Source organism: Mus caroli, unplaced genomic scaffold, assembly GCF_978045245.1.
Source record: "Mus caroli unplaced genomic scaffold, Mus_caroli_1 scaffold_8, whole genome shotgun sequence".
Classification (NCBI taxonomy): domain Eukaryota; kingdom Metazoa; phylum Chordata; class Mammalia; order Rodentia; family Muridae; genus Mus; species Mus caroli.
Genome location: NW_028227263.1, coordinates 79,351,814 through 79,376,851, shown reverse-complemented (window position 1 = coordinate 79,376,851; position 25,038 = coordinate 79,351,814). Strand labels below are relative to the sequence as shown.

General features: G+C 41.2%; 1 protein-coding gene and 1 non-coding gene across 3 annotated transcripts in view; both read right to left on the bottom strand.

Annotated features, from left to right (window-relative positions):
- The window catches only part of Lrrc28 (leucine rich repeat containing 28), a 129,505-nt gene that overhangs the window by 44,719 nt on the left and 59,748 nt on the right, over window positions 1–25,038 (bottom strand). The window contains exon 6 of one of the 2 annotated variants that reach the window (XM_021168028.3): window positions 515–721. The exons of the other annotated variant lie outside the window; for it this stretch is intronic. Within the exon in view, the coding sequence (XP_021023687.1) occupies window positions 515–721 (207 nt within the window). The remainder of the gene's footprint in view (window positions 1–514; window positions 722–25,038) is intronic. 2 annotated transcript variants of the gene reach the window in all.
- LOC115031612 (small nucleolar RNA SNORA70) lies at window positions 10,690–10,827 on the bottom strand. Its single transcript, XR_003837287.1, has one exon. It is a non-coding gene; the product is annotated as a small nucleolar RNA SNORA70 (small nucleolar RNA).

Here is a 25,038-nt window from a genome sequence, read left to right as displayed (position 1 = left end):
GTGCAGAGCTTGCCTAGCATGTGTGACCCTGGGTTAAATCTACAGGACTAAAGGAGCAGAGGAAACAGGACTTAGCAGATGTGCTTGTCCTGGGAGTCATCCCTTCGTAATGCTCAAGGCTCTCTGTCAGACTTTCAGTCACACCATTTTAATTCCCTTCATAGAGTAATTTCTCATAGCTGGTACATTCTGTGAAGGCACTGACTGATTTTGTAAGTATGGGATCCCTGAGCTAGGCATGGTAGCACTTGGGAGGCCAAGGCAGGAGGATGAAGGTTCAAGAACAGCGTGGCCATACAGGGAGACCCTGCCTGGCAACACAAGCAATGACATCATCCCTGACTAAAATAACTTCCTTTGTCATCTGGCGATAATGGCTGTTGCTCATGTCAAAAATGGCTTTACGGAGGAATCATCAGGATCAACAGAAAGACGCTAATCTGTTCTAGTTAAGGAAATAATGTTGTCTCGTATGTGTTGGCTTGTCTAGTCATCATATAACCATAACACTTACCAATGGGCAAAGATGCAAGACGGTTTCCAGCCATGGAGAGCTCATTGAGGCTGGGCAGCTGGCAGAGATGGCGCGGCACACAGCATAGCCGATTGCGGTCCACAGTGAGGTACTGCAGAGAAAGGCACAGGTGAAGCCTCTCGGGTAAAGCTAGCAAGCGATTGCTAGAAATGTCTAGTGTCTGCAGCTCCTTCAAATCGCCAACCTCTACAACCAAAACCAAAGGTAATATAAATCGCATTCTGATTGAACTCCAAAGAATAAAGAGAATCAATACTGCTACAATTCAAGTAAATACAATTAGTTATATATATCTCCACAGAGATGATGCTCTGAAGCCCAGAACTTGGGGCTAGCCTGCAAACCATTCAGCCTTGCTAAAGCACGTTTCTCTCAGCCTGCCAGACTTGGAGAAAGGGGCTGCATGTGTACACATCTGTGTTCTCAGATGTGTTCAACCATGAGTGCATGTATGGAGATCAGAAGCCAAACATCATCCATCTTTCTCCACAGCTCTCCACCGTAGTTTTCGAGACAGGGCCTCTCATGAACCTGCTGCTAACTGCGTCAGCTACTCTGGCTGGCCAGGGAGCCCCAGGTTCCACCTTTACCCCTTTACCCCTATTAGGGTTACAGATATGCACCAGGTACCTGGCTTTTCTGTGGTCTGGGGGATCTGAATTCAGACTCTAATGCTTCCATAGCCAGCACTAACTTACCCAGCCCCAGCAATTGCCAGAGTTTCCTAAATACTGAAAAGTGTTGGCTTAAAGAGTGAGGCGCAGGGTCATTAACCTGAGCCAGAAGCCTGACTCTGATGAGCCAAGTCCTTGGTCAGGAGAGAAAGGAATGGTTACTTCAAGGTAGCTGCTTCCATAACTGTACAGCTGCCCTCCTAAGCAGGTAATAGGAGATCTACGAGTGGAGGCACCCAGGTAAACACAGAAGAACTCCCCTACTCCATGGCTCCACTGCAGCACGGGGCAGGCCAGGCCTGCTCCTTCCCCCACAGGCACTTGGTATAAAGACTTAGGATGCGGCCCCCTCACACCCGCCTTCCCTAACCCCGTTCTCCAGCCATTCCTCTTAGGTTAGAACTTGCACTACCACCCTGGACACACAGGTAGTTGAGGAACACCACGTCCGTCAGATAGTAAAGTCTTTTGCTGTCACGTGAGCTTTTCTGACTGTTTACTACTGACCAGGAGTTAGCCACACTACAGCCCAGCGGACCAAACCTGCTGGCAAGCTGAAACTGGCACTTCCATTTTAAGAACAGTAAACTACAGGGGCTGGAGAGATGGCTCCGTGGTTAAGAGTACTGATTGCTCTTCCAGAGGACCAGGGTTCAATGCCCAGTGCCCACATGGCAGCTCACGACTGTAACTCCAAGATCTGATACACTCAGACAGACATAATTCAGGCAAAATGCTAATTAATATAAAAATAAAGATAAATTATTTTTAAAAAATAGTAAAACCACAACATCCAAACAAAGACCATAGAGTAGAGATCATATGTGTCCTACAAAGCTTAAATATGTTTATAGTCAGGACATTTACAGAAAGTTTTCTGTCTTTGCTACAAAGTTATTACTAAAAACAATCTTAAAATTGTATTACATTTATTATTATTATTGCTATGTATACATGTCCTTGTACACAGAGGGCAGAGGGCAACTTCTGAGAGCGAATTCTCTCTGCCACCGTGGAAGGTTCCGGGCTATCCAGCTCCCATCATTAGGCCTAGCAACAAATGTGCTTCCCCTCTGAGACAACTCTTTGGCCCTGGGAACATTCTTAACAGCTAGTTTTTTTTTGTTTGTTTGTTTTTGGTTTGTTTTGTTTTTATGAAAGGAATGTGGGGTCAAAATATATTGACTTCAAGTAATTTTTCTAATATTGACAAACTTATCCTAGGATACTCATTATTTACTAATTTCTCAAAAAACTGAGTAAAATGTTCATTTGAAAACAGGTAGGCATGATTCTGTATGCAGCATATGACTCTCAATGGCAGTTTTGTTCCATCTGAGCTTAACTGATCTGTAATACAAGGGGGTAAATTCACTCTTGTGTTTGCTCTTAGCAGTGATGTAGCTGATAAAGTCCATTTTCATATCTATTCACAAAATCAAATTACACATATGTGGGGTGTGATGCTAAGGGAGGTAGTGGACCCATGTTTCAAAAGTGAATAGAAAAAGACAAAGAAAAAAAAAAGGACAGAAACTTTTGCCCTAACTTTAGCAGTGACTGTAGGAGTGCCTGGACATACACATGGGCCAGGTAACAAGAGAATGTCACAGTAGGCAGTGCCCTTGGAACCACAACACATCCAGGAAACAAGGTGGGACAGGAGCTCAGAGGACGGAAAGTCACAGGAAGAGCTCAGGCTTTTGGAAAAGTTCCTGGGAACGGAGCCTGGAAAGGGCAAAGGAAGGAGGATATTGCATTCCCAGCAGGGGGTGGGGCGTAATTGGAAGCATGAGGCAGGGCACAGATGGGGGAAAACACTAAACCCAGTGTGCCCATGCCCAGGAACGAAGACCAGGCACCCATCTACAATGGGAGGAATAGGAAGGCAGGGCTAGGGCCTGCTGGAGGCACGGGCGACAGTAATCACCGGGAGCCTGAGCTTGGAGTGTGGACAGGACTCCAAGTAAATCTGCAGAGAGCACCGCTGTGGAAGGGAACCCGGGCTTAGGGGACGTGTGCCACTATAAAAGAGAAAGGATGAAGAACTTAAGGAAGAATCCAGGGACACTTAAAGACAAGCAGGCAAACTTGACTGGATATGTTAAACAACAAAACCAGAGAAAGTCATAGTCAGGCATAGGCTTCTACCACCCTCCAGAGCAGTGTTTCTTGACCTTCCTAATGCTGCCACACTAATAACACAGTTCCTCATGAGGCAGTGACCCCAACCAGAACATTTTATCGCTACTTCATAACTGTAATTTTGCTAGTTATGAGTGGTAATGTAAATAGCCAACATGTAGGACATCTGATCTGTGAACCCCAAAAGGCTCATGACCACAGGCTGAGAACCACTGCTCTGGGCCATTGTTCAAAACATGGGGATCCAAACCCAAATTTTTGTTTTCCTAGAAAAGAGCATAATAGGAATTATTAAAAAAAACTAATCAAGCTGACCTCATGTGACACCTCAAAAACTAGAACAAAAGACACACTGCTTTCCATACAGGCGGTGCACTGTTCCAGGTTTCACCACAGCTGTGACACTAAGCAGGTCTCACATTCCAAAGGACCGAAATGGTCCAAAGTAAATGCCCTGATCCAAGGAGTTAAAGGCATAACTGCTCCACGGAAGGCGTGAAAACACCAATGGCAGGACCAGAAGGCAACAGAAAGACACAAATCAACAGAACTACAGACACCTGTAGGACAGAAAGCAACTGCAAAAACTACTTGATATCCCAATAAGAAGAAAATCAGGAAAAGGGGGTAGAAACAACTGAAAATAGTGGCTAAATTTTAATCTAAAGATCCAAAAAGCTCAATAAAGACTATAAACACAAAGAACCACCTATAGTCACATCATGAACAACAATGTTAGAAACAGACTTCTCATGCTCGTGGTAGCAAGACACCTAAAATCATAAAACCTAAAAGCCAACAAGACTGAAGTTTTGCACTAAAAATACTTAAGGTGAGAGCTGGAGAGATGCCTTAGGGGTATTAGCACTGGCTGAGCAAGCCCGGTAGCCTGAGTCCACTCTCAGCTCACGCCACAAGCACACCATGCACACACTCAAGACTGCTGTCTGTCTCTATCTGTCTGTCTCTCCCCTGCTCCATCACAAACTAAAAAATTAAGCTAAAACAACAACAACAAAGGAACAAGAATATTTATGACTTACACGGACTATAAATGGCGAAATGACGGATGTAAATACAACTATATAAATAACTATATTAAGTGTAGACTGAGCCAGGTGTGGTGGCATTCGCCTTTAATCTCAGCACTTTGGAGGCAGAGGAAGGTAGATCTTTGAGTTTGAGACTAGCCTGGTCTACAGAGCAAATTCTAGGACAGTCAAGGCTATACAGAGAAACTGTTTTGAAAAACAAAAAATGAAAAAGGAAATTAAATAAGCCAATCAAATGTATAAGGATGTTAGACTACCTCTCAAATTCTAGCCATAGACAAATACCAGGCCAGACCCCTCCATCCGTTCAGCCTGGGCAGCTTAGGCTGAGCCACCAGGACCAATGGATTTAAGAGGGCATTTCAGTCCAACAAAAAGGCTTCTAAACGAGTTTAAGACCAGAAAGGAAAGAGGGGCCTCTGTGAGTGCTGGGTACTCCAGAGGTGCCCTTGGTGGAAGGATCAGTGGTCCTAGCCGGAAGGGAGACCCAGCAAGGTCATTCTTAGACCCTGGGTCTAGTCCAGTAGCTAGAAAAAGGGACCAAGTAGCCATAAAGTCTCAGCCACTTTGATGGGGCTTTTCCACTGGGACCCTGTTGTCAAGCCCCTGGCCTCCACCTTACCAGGTGCCATTTCTTCTCAGAAGGCCACTGCCCAGGGCCCCAGGCTGCCCCCTAGTGGCCAGAGACCGGTTAAAGCCCCCTAGTTCCTCCTTGTGAATAGAACTTCCTCTGCCCTAGCCCTTACAGTAGTGTAGAAGGCCACCCCACGCCCACCCCACCCCCCTCGCTCGTGTAGAATTGCATATAGTATAGTGTGGTGTGCTTTGAATCTCAATCTGCCTGCTCGGCCCGTGCTGTGTTCTGTGCTGTGTCCATACGCTGCTGCGACCCCTCCCTGTACTGACTTCTCTATAAAAGCTTCTCTTCGCATAGTCACGTAGCTCCTGCCCATCCCCCTTCCGATATCTCTCGCAAGTTTTATACTCTAATATTTATATGGCTTTTTGCTTTGAAAATTAAAAATAAAAAAGACACGATATCTATAAGAAGCACACTTTAGATTCGAAGGCACAGCTACGCTTTAAGTCAAAGGAGGAAAAAGCACAGTAGCAAACAACAACCACAGAGAAACGAGGTTAATTTTCTAATTATCTATCTATTATAGGATATGAGTTCCTATAAGAGATAGAGGAATATTTCATAATCGTTAAATGATCGGTAATTCAGGAAGAATCAAACAATAATTACAAGTATACAGATACATAATGAAAACTCAAAATGAAGGGACAAAAACAACACAAGTGAGAAGAAAAAGTATCATTTCAACAATGACAAGGGAGCATGTGACACACCACTGTCACCAACCCACAGAGGCACAGCTCATGAGAATGGCAGGGATACATGGACTCAAGCTTTGCCATCAAGCAAGCTGCTCTTTTGACACCCTAGCAACCACACCAGAAAACACACTCTGTCTGAGCACATGATGCATTCTCCAGGGCTAACAAGGCACTACACCACTAAGTCTCATATTTAACAGGACTGAAATCATACAGAGGAGGCACTCTGACCAAATGGACATTAAAGTAGAAAGAAATCTGGGGAATCCCCCAAATACTTGAGAATTAAGCAACATATTTCTAAATAACCAACAAGTAAAAGAAATTGGAAAGAAAATTAGAAAATATTTTTGAGCAAATGAAAACAATCCAGACAAAACACCCAGAGTGACAGGAGGGTGACAGGGGCGTGGCAGAGGGTGGCTAGAGCTTGGCAGCTCTCACTAGGAAAGCTCCAGACATGCTCCCGAAGCTCCCATCACGAGACGATGGAGGAAAAGAAGTGAACACTAACCATGGGAGAAGTGTGGAGGGCAAACTAAAGCTGCAACAATGAAGGAGAAAGCTCAAAACCAGAAATTCAATGAAAACAAAAGTCAGCTCTTAAAACCCGACAAAGCTTAGGCAGGTTGCGTGAGAGGGAAGAGGGGGCACAAACTGCTAAAATGGAACAAAAGATGGGACAGAACAACAACTTCTTCAATAGGTGTACAAACTCCAGCATGCTCATACAGTCTACTGTTACTTAGAAATAAACCCAGATGAATCTCACGTGACCAAAGGACACACACTGTGTGCTCCCAGTTGCCATTATCTGGGAAAGCCTAAACTCCTGAGCTAGAAAACAGACCACGGACTGATTGACGGAGCCTGAGGGGGTGGACTCAGGCTGGCTTGTATGCAAGGAATATGAAAATATTCTGGGAAGGAGAGGCACTACAAATCTCATACACCTGACTGGATCCTAGAAGACAGAGTTTTCTGTATGTTAAAAAACAAACAAATCCCAAGAATTATCTTAATTTTGTTTGTAAAGTTATCTTTATTATAACTGTTATGCAAATAATACAAATGCTTATTAAAGCAAAATTTTAAAATTCATATACTGACTTTCTGAACATTTTAAATCAGTACAATAGTTATTCTGAGTATAAATTCAAATAATTTAGTTTAGCTGCTTTTATTTCAATGAAAAAGACTGGTAATTTTCTAAAAGAAAGTTATTTTTAAAAGTCTTTTTGCTCTGTCCTTATCATGTGTTGTGTGTATATACATTCACAAGTGCCTTCCTCAGTTGCTTTGAGGTTTTGAGGCAAGGGCTCTTAGTGAACCTGGAGTTCACAGGCTCAGTCCGACTGACTGGCCAGGGAGTCTCAAGAGGTGGAGCTCCTGTCTCCAACACCCCAGCACTAGGGCTACAGATGGATGCTGCCACCCTTGCCTTTTTATGAGACAGCTGGGATTTGAACTCAGGGCTTTACCCTTATGTGGTAAGTCCTTTACTGGGTAAGCCAGTCCCCCAGCTCCCCGCTTTATCATTCTTGATACTGAAAGGGTTTATAATGAAAGTGATTTAAACTAATAACTTTAATATTTTCAAAAGCTTAAAGTTATTTATCGTGGTGCCACCTAGAAATCAACACAGGACTGTACTCACAGTAACAACATTCTCACTCCCCTGGGGATGCTTCAGACTCCTCCCCTTTTCAGCTGGGTCTTCTAACCACACCTCTTTGGCCCTGCTCCACCCCTTCCCTGAAAGTAGCCACCACTCTGTAAAACCATTTCCTTAATGACTCTTAGCAATCCTAACTGTTGGTCGCTGTTTACCTTTATGCTAAATATGCAATTCCTTAAAACTTTTCAGCCACGAGGATCTTGAAGACAACTTTGCTGCTGCCACAGTCATTATTGAGACCAAGCATAGAAATAACATCTGGTGCCAATTTCAAAGAAAAACAGCAAGTCCCCTTTAAATAGTCATTCATGGGTGAGCACTGACCTAACCTAGAATTTAAATGGAATGGGAAGGAAGCCACCCACTCCAGGCCATCGCAGCGGCCACACAGAGTCAATAACAAGGCTTGCTATTTTCAAGGTTGGCTCTTTCCGGTGCCACTAAAAACAGCTCAGACTTAAGCTCCGTCTGCATCCCAGGCTAAGAAGAACATGCAGAGAAATAAAAGCCAACATTTCAATGCCAGGCTCCTTCTCAGCACAACACATTTCTCTCTCAGTCATTCACATCTTATGGTACGGTTTTAGAAGGTATTTCTTGGCTATCTAGATATGAACAGGCTAAAACTGCTTGTTAACTGCTATGTATTATCAGCAATTAAACTTTGGGCTATTTACTTAGTTATTAGTACCTTTAATTTGCTGTAAGCAACCAAATATCTGTTTAAAAAAGAGAATAACCCTTACCTCTGGAGATCAATTACATAACTATATAAAATGTACCAGATAATTAAATTCAGCAACACAAGGCAGAAAAAGAAGCATTTCTAATTTCTGTTTATCATACTCTAAAATATTCTCAATGGACACTCACTCTGCATATAGTCAATTTTGTGATTTTATGGTTGACATCTTATTACAGAAACAACTTTAAACACATTATATGTGTTTTGTGTCTAACAGAGAAAAGGACTCTTAAGAGCCATGTGTCTTTCAGAAACTCAGTATTACTTTTCTTGGAAAAAATTGAAACATACACATGTATAAAGCACAAAGCGAGCATGTGTGTACATACATGCACACACACGAAAGCACACAACCCCCCACATACACCAGCACAATACACATAAAACAACCACAAAACCAGCTCAGGGATAACTGATGTATTAGTGCACCTAAAAGTAAAATTCCACCGCCAGGCAGTGATGGCGCATGCCTTTAATTCCAGCACTTAGGAGGCAGAGGCAGGCGGATTTCTGAGTTCAAGGCCAGCCTGGTCTACAGAGTGAGTTCCAGGATAGCCAGGACTGCACAGAGAAACCCTGTCTCGAAAAAACCAACAAAACAAAACAAAACCAAAAGTAAAATTCCAAGGCTTAACAGTATGCAATCACCAACTCTGCAGCCTCTTAGACCTTGCTTGTAACAACTAGGATCAGGCCTGAGATACATTCTAAAAGTCATTTTTAAAAAGGCAGAATTCGTGTATCTTAATCTGTTTCTCTGACAAGAGAAAGTCCTTAGACCTCAATTACTGTACAGCTGCATGTCACTCAACCAGGGTATTATCCAAGAAATGAATCACAGGCAATTTGTCATCCGAATATCATAAACTGCAAGGGCACAAGGCTAGATGGTTTCGTCTGTGTGCACACGTACAGTGTATGGCAGCCTATGGCATCTGGACCACAAACCTATGCACCATGTACTGTACTGAAAGCTGGTGGCAATGGCAACACAACAACAACAGCTACAATGTCACTATGTGCTAGGAAAACATCACTTCATTATCTTATGCAGTCCATCACTGGTTGAACTTACTTTATGTAGTATATGATTATACCTGCATTTTTAAAAATCAGAACTGATTATTCCTATTATCTACTTAATGTCTGGACAAATCCTACGCAGAGCATACATATTACCTATCAGTTTAGAGATATAGTCTCAGTATTTTAATTTTGTGGTATGTGTGTCTAATTATGTATGTGTGTGTGTAGATGTAGCTATGTGTCTGTGAGTACAGGTGCCCCATGGAGACCAGGGCCATCAGATTCCAGCCGCTGGAGTTACAAGTTATTGTGCGCTGATGACGTGGTACTGAGAACTGAACTTGAGTCCTCTAGAATAATATGTGCCACCTTGCTAGCCCTGTAAAGTTGTTTTAAATCCCCAGAGAAGGATAGGAAAGGAAGGAAAGCTCCCAACTAATTAAAAAAAATACAGAAACCAATTGTGCTAGGATTACAAACAAATCAAACCAATGAGGCTGTGACAATTACATAAGGGAATTCCTAAGCATACTGAAATGTACTAAAATAGTCATTTAACATAATCAATGCTTATAGTACCTCAAAGCTAATACAGATAAAATAAATCATCAACAGTAAGGGTGTAGACTACAGTAGATGGTAAAATAACTGAGGCCATTCACATAGAAACCAGGAAGAAAACGTGAGGCTACTGTCCTGTGCGTGTTCCCTGCTGTCTGAGAGACCCACCTAACATAAGAGTAAACTGCAATGGGATGAACGTGCATGTTTGATAATACTGCATCTTCTCTACACGACAGCAAGGTTAACTGTAGATCTACAACAGAACCCAGAAAAGAAGTCATTTGTAAAGATATCTTAGACATAAGAAATACCTAACAATACTTATCTCGGCATCATAGTGTCTTGCTAGAAACAAACAAAATTCCAATTCGCATTACCAAAAAACTCAAGCTTTATATTAACAAGCTCATAGAATCTTACTGAAAACTTTAAACAAAATCTCAAAAATACCATTTTTGGACAGCAAAAGTCAAATAAAAAAGCAAGCCTAAAATTAATATGCAATTCTTTTTGGAGTGGATGTGAGATTTATTACTGAACATAATTTGACAGAGTACAAGAGAGCACTGTGGAAGCCTTCAGAAACACAGGGTCTGCCAATTCGTCTACAGGACTGAGACTAGGGATATATTTGACCCTGTAGTCACCAGGAATGAGCTGCTTCTAGTGAACATGGCTTCATGTTCATCTGCATTAAACTTAGTGAGGCCTCACTTTTTCCAGATGTAGATATTTCTGGCAGCCAGAGAACTTGTCTCTACATAGAGCCTCAATCATATGTTTCTTATTCTGCAGCTTGGTGCCAATGGACACAATGGCCTGGCTGATGTAACTCCTATGCCCCAGGGCTTCCCAAAGGTACCACAGGTATCTGCCTGGAGCCTAGACTGGGGCAGCATTGAGATCAGAACCTTGAATAACTGCCAGAAAATTGTCTCCAAGGTCCCTCTGGGCAGCCTGCGTAGGCATCAGTCTGCATACAGTCCCAGGGTAGCTGCAATCTGTGACCAGTGCACGCCAAACCCCATGGGGAAAGGGACTTACTTGGTCAGCTTAACTGGCTGCAAAGTGATTCCAGTTATCAAATGGGTGAAGACTTAAAAGGCGTGTTCTCTATTGAAAAAAATCCCCTAAAAGTATGAGAAAGAAAGATACTAAGGAGTCTGAGTAGAATACAACAGACAAAGACATCTTTCAGTGTGAATATAAACAGCACTAAATACAGCAGTCTCTATATCTGTAGGGCGCATCAATCAGAACCGGAAGCTTAGGAGCAGCTGGAACCCGAGGAGCCAAGCAAACTACAGAAGAGTATGGAGGAAGCGAGGAGACACAAATCTGTTTGGGGAACAGAGATGCTGTGGTTTAAGCAGCGTGGAAGCCACTACAGTTTTGGTTCAGCCAGAGCAGGCACCTGTTAATTACCCTGATATCAAACCTGAGCACTAGAGAAAGCCTCAACACAAGAACCACGCCCCAGGATAAGACCTCATTTCCACTCACCCTGACAAAGCCAGAAGGCAGCTCTGAGGAGGGACTGAGGGAGCAGTTAAATCCTGCTGACTTAAAGTTGGAAATACCCCAGGATTTTCCCCCGCAGTTGCATAGCAATCACATACTTAATTGTGGACCAGAAGCACAAGGTAGAAATACAGTGAAAAGCTGAAGACTCATATCAAAATGAGACAGGTACTCAGATGATCAGGTTACTGAAAGGGTTAAACAAGATTTAAAAAAATATAAAAACACTACTGGATACCAAGACTCCGTTTCATAAACGTAGTTACCTGCAGAAAAAGCCTCAGCGTAAGCACAAGAACACACATGCAATACAGCATCTATCCTTACCACGTAAGACAACCAGGCATAACTGAGCGGCAGGACAGAACCAGGGTCAGCATGCTGGGGAGGAACACAAACTCACCGAGAGTTCCCAAGTACCAGCCACAATGCTGACTAATATAACAGCCCTTAGTGTCAAAGTGAAACAAGAAGAAACCCAGAAAGAACAAAATTCCCTAAACAAATGAAAACTAGACATACATTAAACAACAACAACAAAACCCAGGACAATATGGCCCACAGTCAGAGGCTGAATTAATAAGTCACTAGAACCTGTCCTAGACATAAACTAGGCATACTGAACACTGAATACTCCTAGTCATGCAAATGGAGGGCCTGCCAGGACAGGCCACCACTGTACACAACCACAAGGAGCTTGTTGTACATCACAGCTTTAGCATGCACAGGTTTGTCATCACTGAGAATTAATACCAGAAAGCACAATGAAAAAAAAACGATCATTTATGTGTTGTATAAATACAATGATGTATAACTTTAAAGTAAAAATCAATCAGTGGGACTGGAGAAATGGCTCAGCAGTTGAGAGCACTTGCTGCTGTTGATCTAGGTTCAGTTCCCAATACATAAAACTCCACTTACAGAGGATCCAATACCCTTTCCTGGCAAAAAAAAATGTATCCCTGCATACATGCAGTACACAGGTACACACACACACACACACACAGAGAGAGAGAGAGAGAGAGAGAGAGAGAGAGAGAGAGAGAGAGATACACACACAGATACTCACATTTTAAAAAATTAGCAATTAAGAAAACCTATTAACAAAGTACCTTGGAGCTAAGACGAAAGGATGGACCATCCAGAGAATGCCCCACCAGGGGGTGCATCCATAATCAACCATCAAACGCAGACACTATTGCATATGCCAGAAAGATTTTGCTGAAAGGACCCTGATATAGATGTCTCTTGTGAGGCTATACCAGTGTCTGGCAAATACAGAAGTGGATGCTCACAGTCATCTATAGGATGGAACACAGGGCCCCCAGTGGAGGAGCTAGAGAAAGCACCCAAGGAGCTGAAGGGGTCTGCAACCCTATAGGTGGAACAACAATATGAACTAACCAGTACCTCCAGAGCTTGTATCTCTAGCTGCATATGTAGCATAAGATGGCCTAGTTGGCCATCATTGGAAAGAGAGGCCCCTTGGTCTAGCAAACTTTATATGCCCCAGTACAGGGGAATGCCAGGGCCAAGAAGTGGGAGTGGGTGGGTAGGGAGCAGGGTGAGGGGAGGGTATAGGGGACTTTTGGGATAGCATTTGAAATGTAAATGAAGAAAATATCTAATAAAAAATTGAGAAACAAAGCCAAAGTACCATATTTATGAAAGATAATTATTTACAGGGCTGTCTTAAAATCAAACATAGCTACATATATGAAATCTGAGAATCATAAGAAACCATTTGACTCAATTGTGTCTAAGTGTCAAGCTTATCAATAAATCCCAATTAAAAATGTTTAGGTTAAAAGATACTACTTTAATTAAGAAAGCCCCCTTTGCACATGGGACAGCCGACAGAGACAGGAGCCTAGCACAGCAGCCCTCTGAGAGGCTCTACCCCGCAGCTGACTGAGACAGATGCAGATACCCACAGACAAACACTGGACAGTGTTCAGGGATGCCTATGGATGAGTAAGGGGAAGGACTGAAGGCCCTCAAGGAGATGGCAACCCCACAGGAAGACCAACAGTGTCAAGTAACCTGGACCCCTGGGAGTTCCCAGAGACTGAGTCTCACCAACCAAACAGTACACACAGGCCAGTCAAAGGCCCCACTTCCACCCCCGCACATTGGTAGCAGAAGGATGCTGTGTCTAGCCTCAGTGGGAGAGAATGGGGCTAATCCTGCAGAGACTTGATGCCCAGGGAGATAGAGGACTGCCCTCCCAGAGGTGAAGGGGAGGAGGAACGGGGGGGAGGAACTCAGCTGGGGGGGTCACCATTTGGGGGTATAAATAAATAAATAAATAAATAAGAAAATCACCCATTCTGATATTTTCCTGGTATTTTGTATATGATTACTCACTAGATCCCTACTCAGGACTCTTAAAAATAAGTTACTTCCCAGACACTGAGTATCTAACCAAATAATTTGGTTTTTAAAGTACCTGGCAAAATGCCACTGAGAATGTTGCAGGAAAAAACAAACCAAAACAATAAAACCTGCAAAACTAAAAAGTGCTTTCAATGGCAGCTGTAAGTAACTGCAACTGAGAGATGGCTCAGCTCTCGTCTTCAGACATGTTCTCTTTGAACTTTAAAAGCAGTTATTCTAAAACTTAGCTTCTTTATTATTACTTTGTATCAGTACATGGACGTTTCCTTGGAAAAGCTCTTTATCTCCTTCATTCTTCAAGACTCACGGAGACCACATTCATGGGTTCTCGTTTGTATTTTATTTTAGTGGTTGTCTATTGCAGATTTCTTCTAGGTCTGACTTTTTCCTCTCTATGGGGGTAGCACAAAGGATTTTCCAGGCTTTGACTTGCAGGAAACACTAAGTGCTCATTGTTGGCACAAAACCATTATAATCTGTCTCAAGATACAGCACAGCATCACAGACAAGAATACTTCTTTATTTCACTACTTTACAGACACAAACTAAAAGCAACCCATAGTCTGTCTTCTGAAAAGAATATTACAATGCTACTACTTTTATCTCACCTTCATAAACCAGGGAGATGTTTTAAGGAGAATGTATTTAGTGTATATACAACATTACCAAATTGGGTCATTTTGTTTTATTTCTTTGAAGTTTCCATAAGTAACTCCTTGGAAAATAGAGGAGTTGATGGTCCCTCCTGACTATAAACCACTTAAATATACAGGATTAAAAATCCTCCAGGGGCTACTGTGGGGAAGAGTGTTTGCTGTTCAAGCATGACATCCTGAATCAAATCCCCAACATCCAGATAAAAAAAACTAAGTGTGGCTGGCTGGGTATGTGTCCCCTCTAGCCCCATGCTATGCAGGGCAGAGACTGGATTATTACTGTGGCTTACAGGTCACCTGACTCATTCCAGGTTAAGTGATGACCCTGACTCAAGGCAGTCAAGTGGGAAGTAATACAAGATGTTGTTCCCCCGCCTCCACATGTGTGGACTTCCACTATTTTACACACACACACGCGCACACACACACACATGCACGCACACAAACTCTTTGTAAAGACTCAAGAGGAAACTCATGTTAGCAGTATCTGTAGGAAAACTACAGCTTCTGCATTTGCATGTTGGAGTAATGGATCTTAATTCAAAGTGACAGGGCTCTACTTTTCTGACTACTGCTTAGAATTAACACTGCAGAAGAAAATAAATATTCAACGACGACACCAAAGGTATGATGAAATACTATGGAGAGATGTAAACATTTACACTTTTCTATGCTGCATCAACTTTTACTTCTAAGCTCATTTTGGACATTTATAATAAAAATTAATTACTTTTTATTTATTTTATATTTATATGAGTATACTGTCACTATCTTCAGACCATTCTAGATGATTGTGAGCCACCAGGTGGTTTGCTGGGAATTGAACTTAGGACCTCTAAAAGATCAGCCAGTGCTCTTAACCACTGAGCCATCTCTCCATCCCCAATTAATTATGTTATTATAACAGTACCTCACACATTTTGAGATTCAAAAAAAAAAAAAAAAAAGAGGGGAAAAAAGGTAAACACCTGTTACACTGTTTTGCTTTGTTTGGTTTTTTAAAAAATTGGTTTCATTTATCTAAGACTGATAACTCAGAAATGTATTAAAATTCTAAACACTGGAATCTTTAATAGCTCAGCTCATTGAAATTCAATCTAACAAAGACTAAACAATTTACTAAATGTATTTACTTAGTTGATTCAAACCCATACTTCTGAGGGTCTTGCAAGTTCTGTTATTATAAAATAGAAAAATTTTAAGTTTGTATAGTTTGTGTCAAATGTATTGCAGAAATTTGTATTGTGCTTCTAATGATAATGCATAAAAATGTATTTATTTAGATTTCTATTTAATTTTCCTAGCCATTAAAAAATCCCTTCATGGGACTATATTTGGCAAAACAAACAAACAAACAAACAAACAACCCTAGTCCCTATGTATCAGAGTTCAATGCTTTACTGTGGTCTGTAGATATTTCCTCTGAACTGTATGTACTAAGAGAGCTTGTAAGAACTAAATCCCAGGAGGTAAGGACCATGGACTAAAGTGACCAAGGAACTGTGTGTATAGAAAGGATAGTGGGAGTCCCACACAGGCACTCATTTCCCACATTTATCCTGAGCTTGACTCATCCTATGCTATGAACTAATAGTCCAGTAGAACATAAGAATTAAATCAAACCTGGGCGGCCGTGCATATCTTTAATCCCAGCACTCGGGACACAGAGGCAGACAATCTCTGAATTTGAGTCCAGCCTGGTCTACAGAGTGAGTTCCAGGACAACCAGGGCTACACAGAGATACCCTGTCTAAAAAAAAAAAAAAAAAAAAAAAGAAACAAGCAAATCAACAACAAAAATTAAGTCAAAACAGCATTCAAAAAAGCAACCTAGGAAAAAGAACTCCAACATGCTAATATAGAATTGCTGTGTTAATTTTATCAAAGGTTGGTGAGGACAGGCACTGTGGAGTTCACGGAGCAGTACGTGAGGCATGTTCTCCTGAGGACAGCCTCACCAACACCAGCTAGGTCAATGCACTCAGGTTCTGAAGGGTTTGGGAGAAATTCACACCCTACATGTCTCACTCGCACTTACAGAGCAGTTACCAAGTCAAACACCGAGCAGGCTCCTAGGAGGTTTTAGAAAATGCTGACAATCAACACTGTAAGAGACACCTCCTCCATCTGCTCCTTCAGAGCTTAACATTTAAATCATACTTTTATATTCCTCTTCTTTCCTTCTAAAATTCCTTTTAAAAGATAAATCAATTTTACTTTATGGGTGAGTATTTTGCCTGCATGTCTGTATGTATGTGCATGCTTGGTGCCCTCAGAGACCAAAAGAGGGCATCGGCTCAGACTTGAACTTGGGACTCTGAAAGACTAAAAGGTGCTCTTAACTACTGAGCTTTCTCCAGCCCCTCTAATCTGATTTTCATATAAGAAAGACAGTCTATCTGGATTCTGCTAAAAGCAAATGAGAATGGGACACTGCCCCTGAGTTTATTTGTGTTGACATTGTCATTATAATAATTGTGCATGTGCAATCTGTGAGGCCCTGGTTATAACCTTAGACTGTGAGCATCACACATATACCGCCTCCCTCTAGGCATGTACCATTCAGTCTCTTCTGGCTCATATTTCCAAACCAACAGTAGTAGTAATTAAAAAGTTTACTCAGCATATAGAATAAGCCATGCTCATAAACCCCCTTAAATCCTTCCATAAAAATACGACTTTTATTATTTCTAGACAAGGGTTTGCACCACAGAAACTCTTCATAATGCAAGCCACAGTCACAGCCAACGAAACTAAAGAAAAAGTCACCACTCTGGTTTGAAAAGACTGGACAAAACCACATACAACCAATGTCAAGACAATTGTGACACTTCCTCTCTAGCCACATTTTAAATAAGCAAAACAATACACGTGGCAGATGTCCTTCTGAGTAGCTATAAGTGTAATGAATATTATTTGTCCCGGTTTGCTTTAGACATGTATGTAGCCCAGGCTGGCCCACACTGACCTACTCAGGCCTTAACCTACTAAACTACTTAAAGGGCTCAAGTGCTGGGGTTATAGGTGTGTGCAACCATACAACATATGAGATTATTTTTATATACCCTTAAGTTTAGAAATACATCAAGGGGGCTACATTAAAAAAAAAAGCTTACTGGATGAAACCGTATAAAAGTAGAATTAAAATGTGTTATGGTTTATGGGAAACATGGGTTAGTTCTATAAGTAGTTCTGTTGAAAAGTACTAATTTTTTTTTAATCCAAGTTTTTACTTGTGATACTTTTTTGTTGCAAATTAACATTTTAAAACAAGGAGTCTCACCAGTGAGAAAGAGATTGGCAGAAGGAGAAGGTGGTGTTCCTGGCATGCTTTCTGTGTGGTCAGGGCTTGGGATGAACAGGGCATAAGATATTTTCTTATTCATGAACAGGATCATAGTTGGTACTCAACAAATTTATACCACAGGCTTTAGATAGATTCAAACCTTTCTACATGTTCGCTTTCATTAATTACCAGGTAACAACAGCTATCCTGTGTTAACTGTTAGGAAAGTTTAAATGATATGATTGGTTTAAAGCATATGGACTTATATCTGCATGTGAATCTGCAATTATCTCAAAATTAAAAATTAATTTTCAAAAGGCCCACAGAATGCCAGTAGCAGTATGGGCATATGCTCCTGTAATCTGTCCCCATCATAAAAGTTTAGACTTGCTTAGGAAACTGGAAATTCATAAAGCCTACAGTTCAAAAGTAAGAAAACCCACTAGGATCAGTGGCTCAGAAGTGGGTACTCAGCATCAGAGATACAGAACAGCAGCTCACAGTGTAGTAAGCTGTACAACAAACGCACGTTTCCGTGGTCAGAGCTGCTGTCTGCCTAACACTCTGGTCCTCTCCGCTATCTGTAAGTCACTAGTCAGCACTGGAATTACAAGCTGCTCTCCAGCAATTGGTGCAATAATTGCATGTGCACTAGTCTGAATCAATGCCCTATTACAAAATCTATTGCTTTCATTCTCTAAAGTTGAGAATCTATGTAAACAAACTCATCTTAGCTTTTATTATCTTATTCCTTTGCATTAATGAAAAGAAAACTGATGTTAAAGTCCTAAGTAAGGAAAACTCAAAATGTGAAGCTGTACACATATTGTATTGTTTTCTAGGGAAATTATAATTAGAGGTTTACATTTTACTTTGATTATATGTTTAGAAATGAAGCTACAAGAATGGAAAATTCAGTTGTCCTGAAGGAGCCACATTTTGGAAAATTCCAGCTATATAAAAGAAAGATTAATAAAGCTATGTTTTCACTGAGAATAACTGGTTAATGAATGACAAGCAGAAAGCTTGCTTCAGCTTCTCCTCAAGAGAAACAGACACTAGAAAACCCCAGAGAAGCCCTAGGTGGATAGAAGCTGCTTCCATATCTGATGGACCATGGGACACTGGCAAGTTCCTGCCAGTGACACACCAGAACTAAGCATGGGAACAAGTGCCACAAAATTCTGGACAAAAACTGGTTTGTACAGCTCCACAGACTCCTTAGCTGTTTAAAATAACTACTTAAGCAAACAGCTTGGGGTACTTTACAAGTCTAGCAGCCCAGGACACGGGAACACAATGTGCTTTCGGCACCAAAAGCAAGCATAAACCATTGGACAACTAATTAAAAACAAGACAAACGGCCTCACCACCCAGCCCATGGAAAGCAACCCAACACAGACAACGACTTAGAAATGTTTGTTTGAACACAAGGGCACACAAGTTCAAAAACAAAACAAAAAAACCACACTAACAGCTTAAATCACATACACATTAGCCTTCACACAGTGATAGTAGGTGACTTTAATAGTGCAGTCTCACCAATAGACAGATTGTCCAGACAAAAACTAAACAGAAATGCTGGAGCTAATTGGCCAACAGATAACTTATAAAACCTTTTACCCAAATACAAAAGAATATGCCTTCTTCTCAGAAGCTCATAGGACTTTCTCCAAAATTGACCACAAACTTGGACACAGAGAAAGTCTCATCAGATACAAGAAAACTGAAGTGACACCCTGCATCCTAACTGACCGCCACAGATGGATTAAAGCTTGATATCAACAACGAAAGAAATAACAGAAAGCCTACAAACTCATGAAAAACTGAGCAACTCACTGAGTGAAAAAATGGATCAAGAATGAAGTCAAGCAGGATTATGCAACCTTTCTAGAGTTAGATGAGAATGAAAACACAACATACCCAAACTTATAGGACATGGTGAAGATGGTTCTTTAAGAGGCAAGTTCATAGCGCTAAGTGCCTACATGGAAAAATTGGAGAGATCTCATATTAGTAATTTAATAGCACACCTCTAGAACAAAAAGAAGAAATAACACCCAAAAGAAGCAGAGAGTAAGAAATACTTAAACTCAGATCTGATATCAATTAAATGGAAACAAACAAAATACAAAGAATCAATGAAACAAAGAGTTGGTTCTTTGAGAACCAGCAAACCCTTAGCCAAATTACCTAAAGGCAGAGAGAGAAGATCCAAAACCACACAATCGAGGCAAAAGGGTCATAAAGACATACTTAACAACCTGTACTCCACCAAATCAGAAAACCTCAAATCAAGATAAGATGAAAAAGACTTATAACTCCTCATAAAATTAAAAACTGTAATTAAAAGTCACCCAACCAAAGAGAGTTCAGGCCTCAATGACTCTAGTACAGAATTCTACCAGACTCACAAAGAAGAGTTAATGTCAATACTCCTCCATTATCACACAAAACAGAAACAAAATTAGTATTGCTTGATTCATTTTATGAGGCTGTAGTTACTTTGATACCTAAACCACATAAAGACCCAACAAGGAAAGAGAAATAAAGACTGGTTCCCTTTGTTAGCATAGATGCCAAAAGTCTCAAGAAAATACTGGCAAACTGAACCCAAGAACACACCAAAAAGTCATCTACTATGACCAAGTAGGCTTCATTCCACAGCTACAGGGATGGTTCAACATACAAAAATTGATAACTGTAATCCACCATGCAAACAATCTGAAAGCCAAAAGCCACATGATTAGCTCATTAGATGCATAAAAGATCTTCGACAAAAATTCAACACCCCTTCATAATAAAAGTCCTGGAGAGTAGAAATACAAGGTGTAGTGGTTTGCATAGGTATGGCCCCCAGAGATTCATGTGTTTGAATACTTGGCCAATGGCACTATTAGGAGGTGTGGCCTTGTTGGAGAAAGTGCTTCACTGTGGGTTTGGACTTTGAGATTTTCTATGCTCTTAGCATGAGCAGCGAAACTCTCAGTTCCTTCTCCAGCCCCATGTCTGCCTGGACGCTACTATGCTCCCCACCATGAAGATAATGGACTAAATATCTCTGAAACTATAAGCCAGTCCCAATGAAATGTTTTCCTTTGTAAGTGTTGCCTTGGTCATGGTGTCTCTTCACAGCAATGAAACCCTAACTATGACAACAAAGGGAAACACCTCAATATAGCAAAGGCAATTTACAGCAAGCCCATAGCCAACATCAACTTAAAAGGAGAGAAACTCAAAGAAATTCATTAAAATGAGGAACGAGACAAGGTTGCCCACTCTCTCCATATCTATTCAATATAGCACTTGAAGTCTTAGCTAGAGCAATGAGAAAACCAAAGGAGGTGAAGGCAACACACACGGAAAAGTATGACATCACAGTGTCTTTATTTATAGATGATAGATAGCATACACAAGTGACTCTTACAAATTCCACTGGGGACCTCCTACACCTGATAAACAATTTCATCCAAGTAGCCAGATTAAAACATTAACTCACAAAAATCAGTAGCCCTCCCTGCAAATGACAAACGAACTGAGAAAGAAACCAGGGAAATAATACCTTTCACAATAGCCTCCAAAATTATAACATATCTTGGAGTAACTCTAACCAAGCAAGCGAAAGACTTGTATGACAAAAACTTTAAGGCATTGACAAAAGAAACTGAAAAAGATATCAGAAAACAAAACAAAACAAAACAAAAAAATTCCATGCTTACAGGTTGGTAGGATGAACACTGCAAAAATGATCACCAAAAGCAATAAAGTCAACAAAATCCCCATCAAAATCCCACACAACTCTTCACAGATCTTGAAAGGACCATTTTAGGTTTCACATGGAAACACAAAAGATCCAGGATAGATAAAATACTCCTGAATAACAAAGATCTGCACGAAGTATCAACATTCCTAATTTCAAATTGTACTACAGAGCTATAATAATAAAAACAGCATAATATTGACACCAAGATAGACACACTGAGCAATGGAATTAAAAACACAGAAAGAAGTCCACATACCTGTGGTCCCCCAAGTTTCAATAAAGAAGCGAAGCCGGAAATACACACCAGGGTAAAAAAAAAGACAACATTCTCACCAAATGGTGCTGGTCAAACGAGACGAGCACATGCAGGAGAATGCACACAGGCCCACTTAGAACCTTGCATGGAACTCAGTTTCAAATGACCAAAAACCTTAGTATAGGCCAGATACACTGAATCTGATAGAAGACAAAGAGGGGGATACCCTTGATTGCATTAGCACAGGAGAAGACTTTATGAATAGAGCCCTGATAGCACATTCACTAAAGGCAAAAGCCTACTAATAAATGGGACCTCAGGAAACTGAAAGACTTCTGCAAGGCAAAGGACACCATCATTCGGACAGAGACAGCCTACAGAACAGAAAAAGAAATTTACCAACTAACTACACTTCTGAAAGAAGGCTAAATATCCAAAATATATAAAGAACTCAAAAAACTGGACATCAAGAAAACAGCCCAATTAAAAATGGTATACAGCTAAAAATAGAGAAATTGCAAAAGAGGAAACGCAAATGGCTGAAAAGCACTTAAAGGAATGTTCAATATCAGCCATCAGGGAAATGCAAATCAAAACTACCGTGAGATTTCATCTTACACAGACAGAATGGTAAGATCAATAAAACAAAAAGCTCATGATGGCGAGGTCATGGAGTAGGGGAAACATCTCTCCATTGCTAGTAGGAGTGCAAACTTGTACAGCCACTATGGAATTCAGTGTGCTGGTTCCTCAGGAAGGTAGCAATCGAGCTACCTCGAGAACTGGCTATGCCTCTTTTAAGCCCAAAGGATGTTTCATCCTACTACAAAGTCACTTGCTCAACCATATTTATTACTGTGCCAGATATTGAAAACCACCTAGATGCCTGTCAATGGATGAATGGATGAAGAAAATGTGGTACATTTATACAATTCAATATTACTAAGCCATTAAAATAAAACAAAACAAAATCAAAGCTGGGCAGTGATGGCCTACACCTTTAATCCCAGGACTCAGAAAGCAGAGGCAGGCGAGGCTAGCCTGCTCTTACAGAGCAAGTCTCAAGAAAGCAAGAGCTACACAGAGAAATCCTGTCTTGAAAAGACCAAAAAAAAAAAAAAAAAAAAAAAAAGGACAACAACCAAAAAAGCTAGAAAAAAAAAAAAATCATCCTGAGGGAGGTAACTCAGATCCAAAAATACAAATGTGGTATGTTTTTGCTTATATATAGATGTTAGCTGTTATGTCATTGATAACCACACTATAATCCATATAACCACAGGATTTAGGAAGACAGAAGGGACTAGGAGCAGGAAGGGAGCCCCTTAGGAAGCAGAAATAGAATAGGTAGTTATGGATAGACAGGGAGGGGGAGGGAAGATGGGGACAAGGGAGAGAATATGGAGTAACAGCTAAAACTAAGGGTCATTTGAAGGGTTGTATGGAAACCTAATACAGTAGAGGCTTTCCCCCCCCACACACACACACAAACACAAACACATGCACGCTCTAAATAAAATGTCTCCCCAAATAACAGGAGAAACAGACTTCCAACTGGACCTCTCTCATAACCAAATGAAGGTTGCAGTGCCAAGAATGGATTACATCTAATCAAACTGTTGTCCAAAGAAGTTCCAATGGGCACCCCAAACAACCCAGGCTACTGCGAAGGCTCTCCATAAACTAAGGATGAGGCCCTACTGCTGCAGACCACGCTCACAGAACTTATTGGAAAATGGAGAAATCAAGCTGGAGCCTGCCTAGAGTTCTCACTCCTGTATACTAGTATTCATGAAACTAGAAGGTATTCTGTACACTTCCAAAGGAGAAATAAAAACACCAACCCAGCCACAACCCCTTCAATCTGTAAGAGCAACCTGCCAGCCAGATATGCTGCTGTGACAGCCGAACAAAGCACGTAGGAGTAACCAACCAATGTCTGAGGAGCCAAGGCAACTCCGAGAGATGGAAGCCATACCCAACACTGCCTGAGTGGCCAAGAACAAGAAACTAAACAGGAAGGGATGAGGGGAAAACCAAATAGGGAGCCGCTAGAGGAAAGTGGTGATTATAGAGGCACAAGGTCTTTGTGCTTAGAGACAAGCACTAGGAAACCAGGAATTTTTTTTTTTTTAGGTTTATTTTATTTTATGTGAGTACACTGTAGCTGTTTTCAGACACACCAGAAGAGGGTATCAAATTCCATTACAGATGGTTGTGAGCCACCATGTGATTGCTGGGAATTGAACTCAGGACCACTGGAAGAGCAGTCGGTGCTCTTAACCACTGAGCCATCTCTGCAGCCCTAGCATCTGCTCTTTTGTCAGAGGTCACATGTAATTTGCAAATGAGTTTTGAAGTAGTCACACCTTTAGCTTTATTGTGATAACTGTCACCAGGAAACCGTTTTCCAAAGTTGTACAGTACTTAATTATGTCTGAGGTAAACTGCCTGGTGTCAGACTCTCCAAGTTTGAACCAACAAAGACTGTGGAGTCGTGCTGAGCTTCCTTCTTGCCTCACTCAGACTGTTACTCTGGCCATGGCATTGGCAAAGACATTCTGCTACACTTATGGACATGTGCCTTGCTCAGCCACCATCTAGAAGCTTCCTCCTGCAGCATTATGGGAATAAATACAGAGACTAACAGCCAGACATGCAGAGAGTAAGAGACCTTGGAACCTCAGTCCATTGACTTCCAACCTAAATGGTTCATCTCCATCAAATCCCTCCCTTCAGGCCTCAGGGAACACACCCAAATTCGTAGGGAATATGGCAGTATGCATAGGGCCTGTACAGGTCTGTACCAGATGGCATCTCAGAGCTGAAAGGAAAAGTAAACACAAGGGATTCTGGGAATCCCTAACCCAGAAGCTATCTTCAATTGATAGCCACTTGCAAATGAAAAATTAATGTTCTCTAAGAAACCTCACTGGAAAAATAAGTCCCATGCCAAGCAGTAGATGGCCAGCACAAAATGAACTTGGCAGCATTTTTGGAGGTTTCTGTGTTAATGATGTTAAGCCAGAACGGTTTTGTTTCATGCTTTGGTTTTCCGCCCCTATACTGCAGATCCTCAGTATTATGGCTTCCCATTTAGGGTTTTTATGGATTCCAGAGTGTGCAAATGTGTGTATCTCAGCATCTATACGAGTTTTTTGTGCTTTTTAAAGTTTCTTTTCTTTTTGTTTTGTTTTCATTGTTTTTGTTGTTGTTGTTTCATTTTGTTTTTGAAACAGGGTCTCTCTATGCAGTCTTCTCTGTCCCGGAACTCTGCAGACCAGGCTGGTCTCAAACTCAAAGATCTACCTGCCTCTGCCTCCTGAGTAGTTTGTAAAGGTGCGCGCCACCATGTCCAGTGGTTCCTTTTCTTATTTGGTCGTTTTTTCATAATCCAGT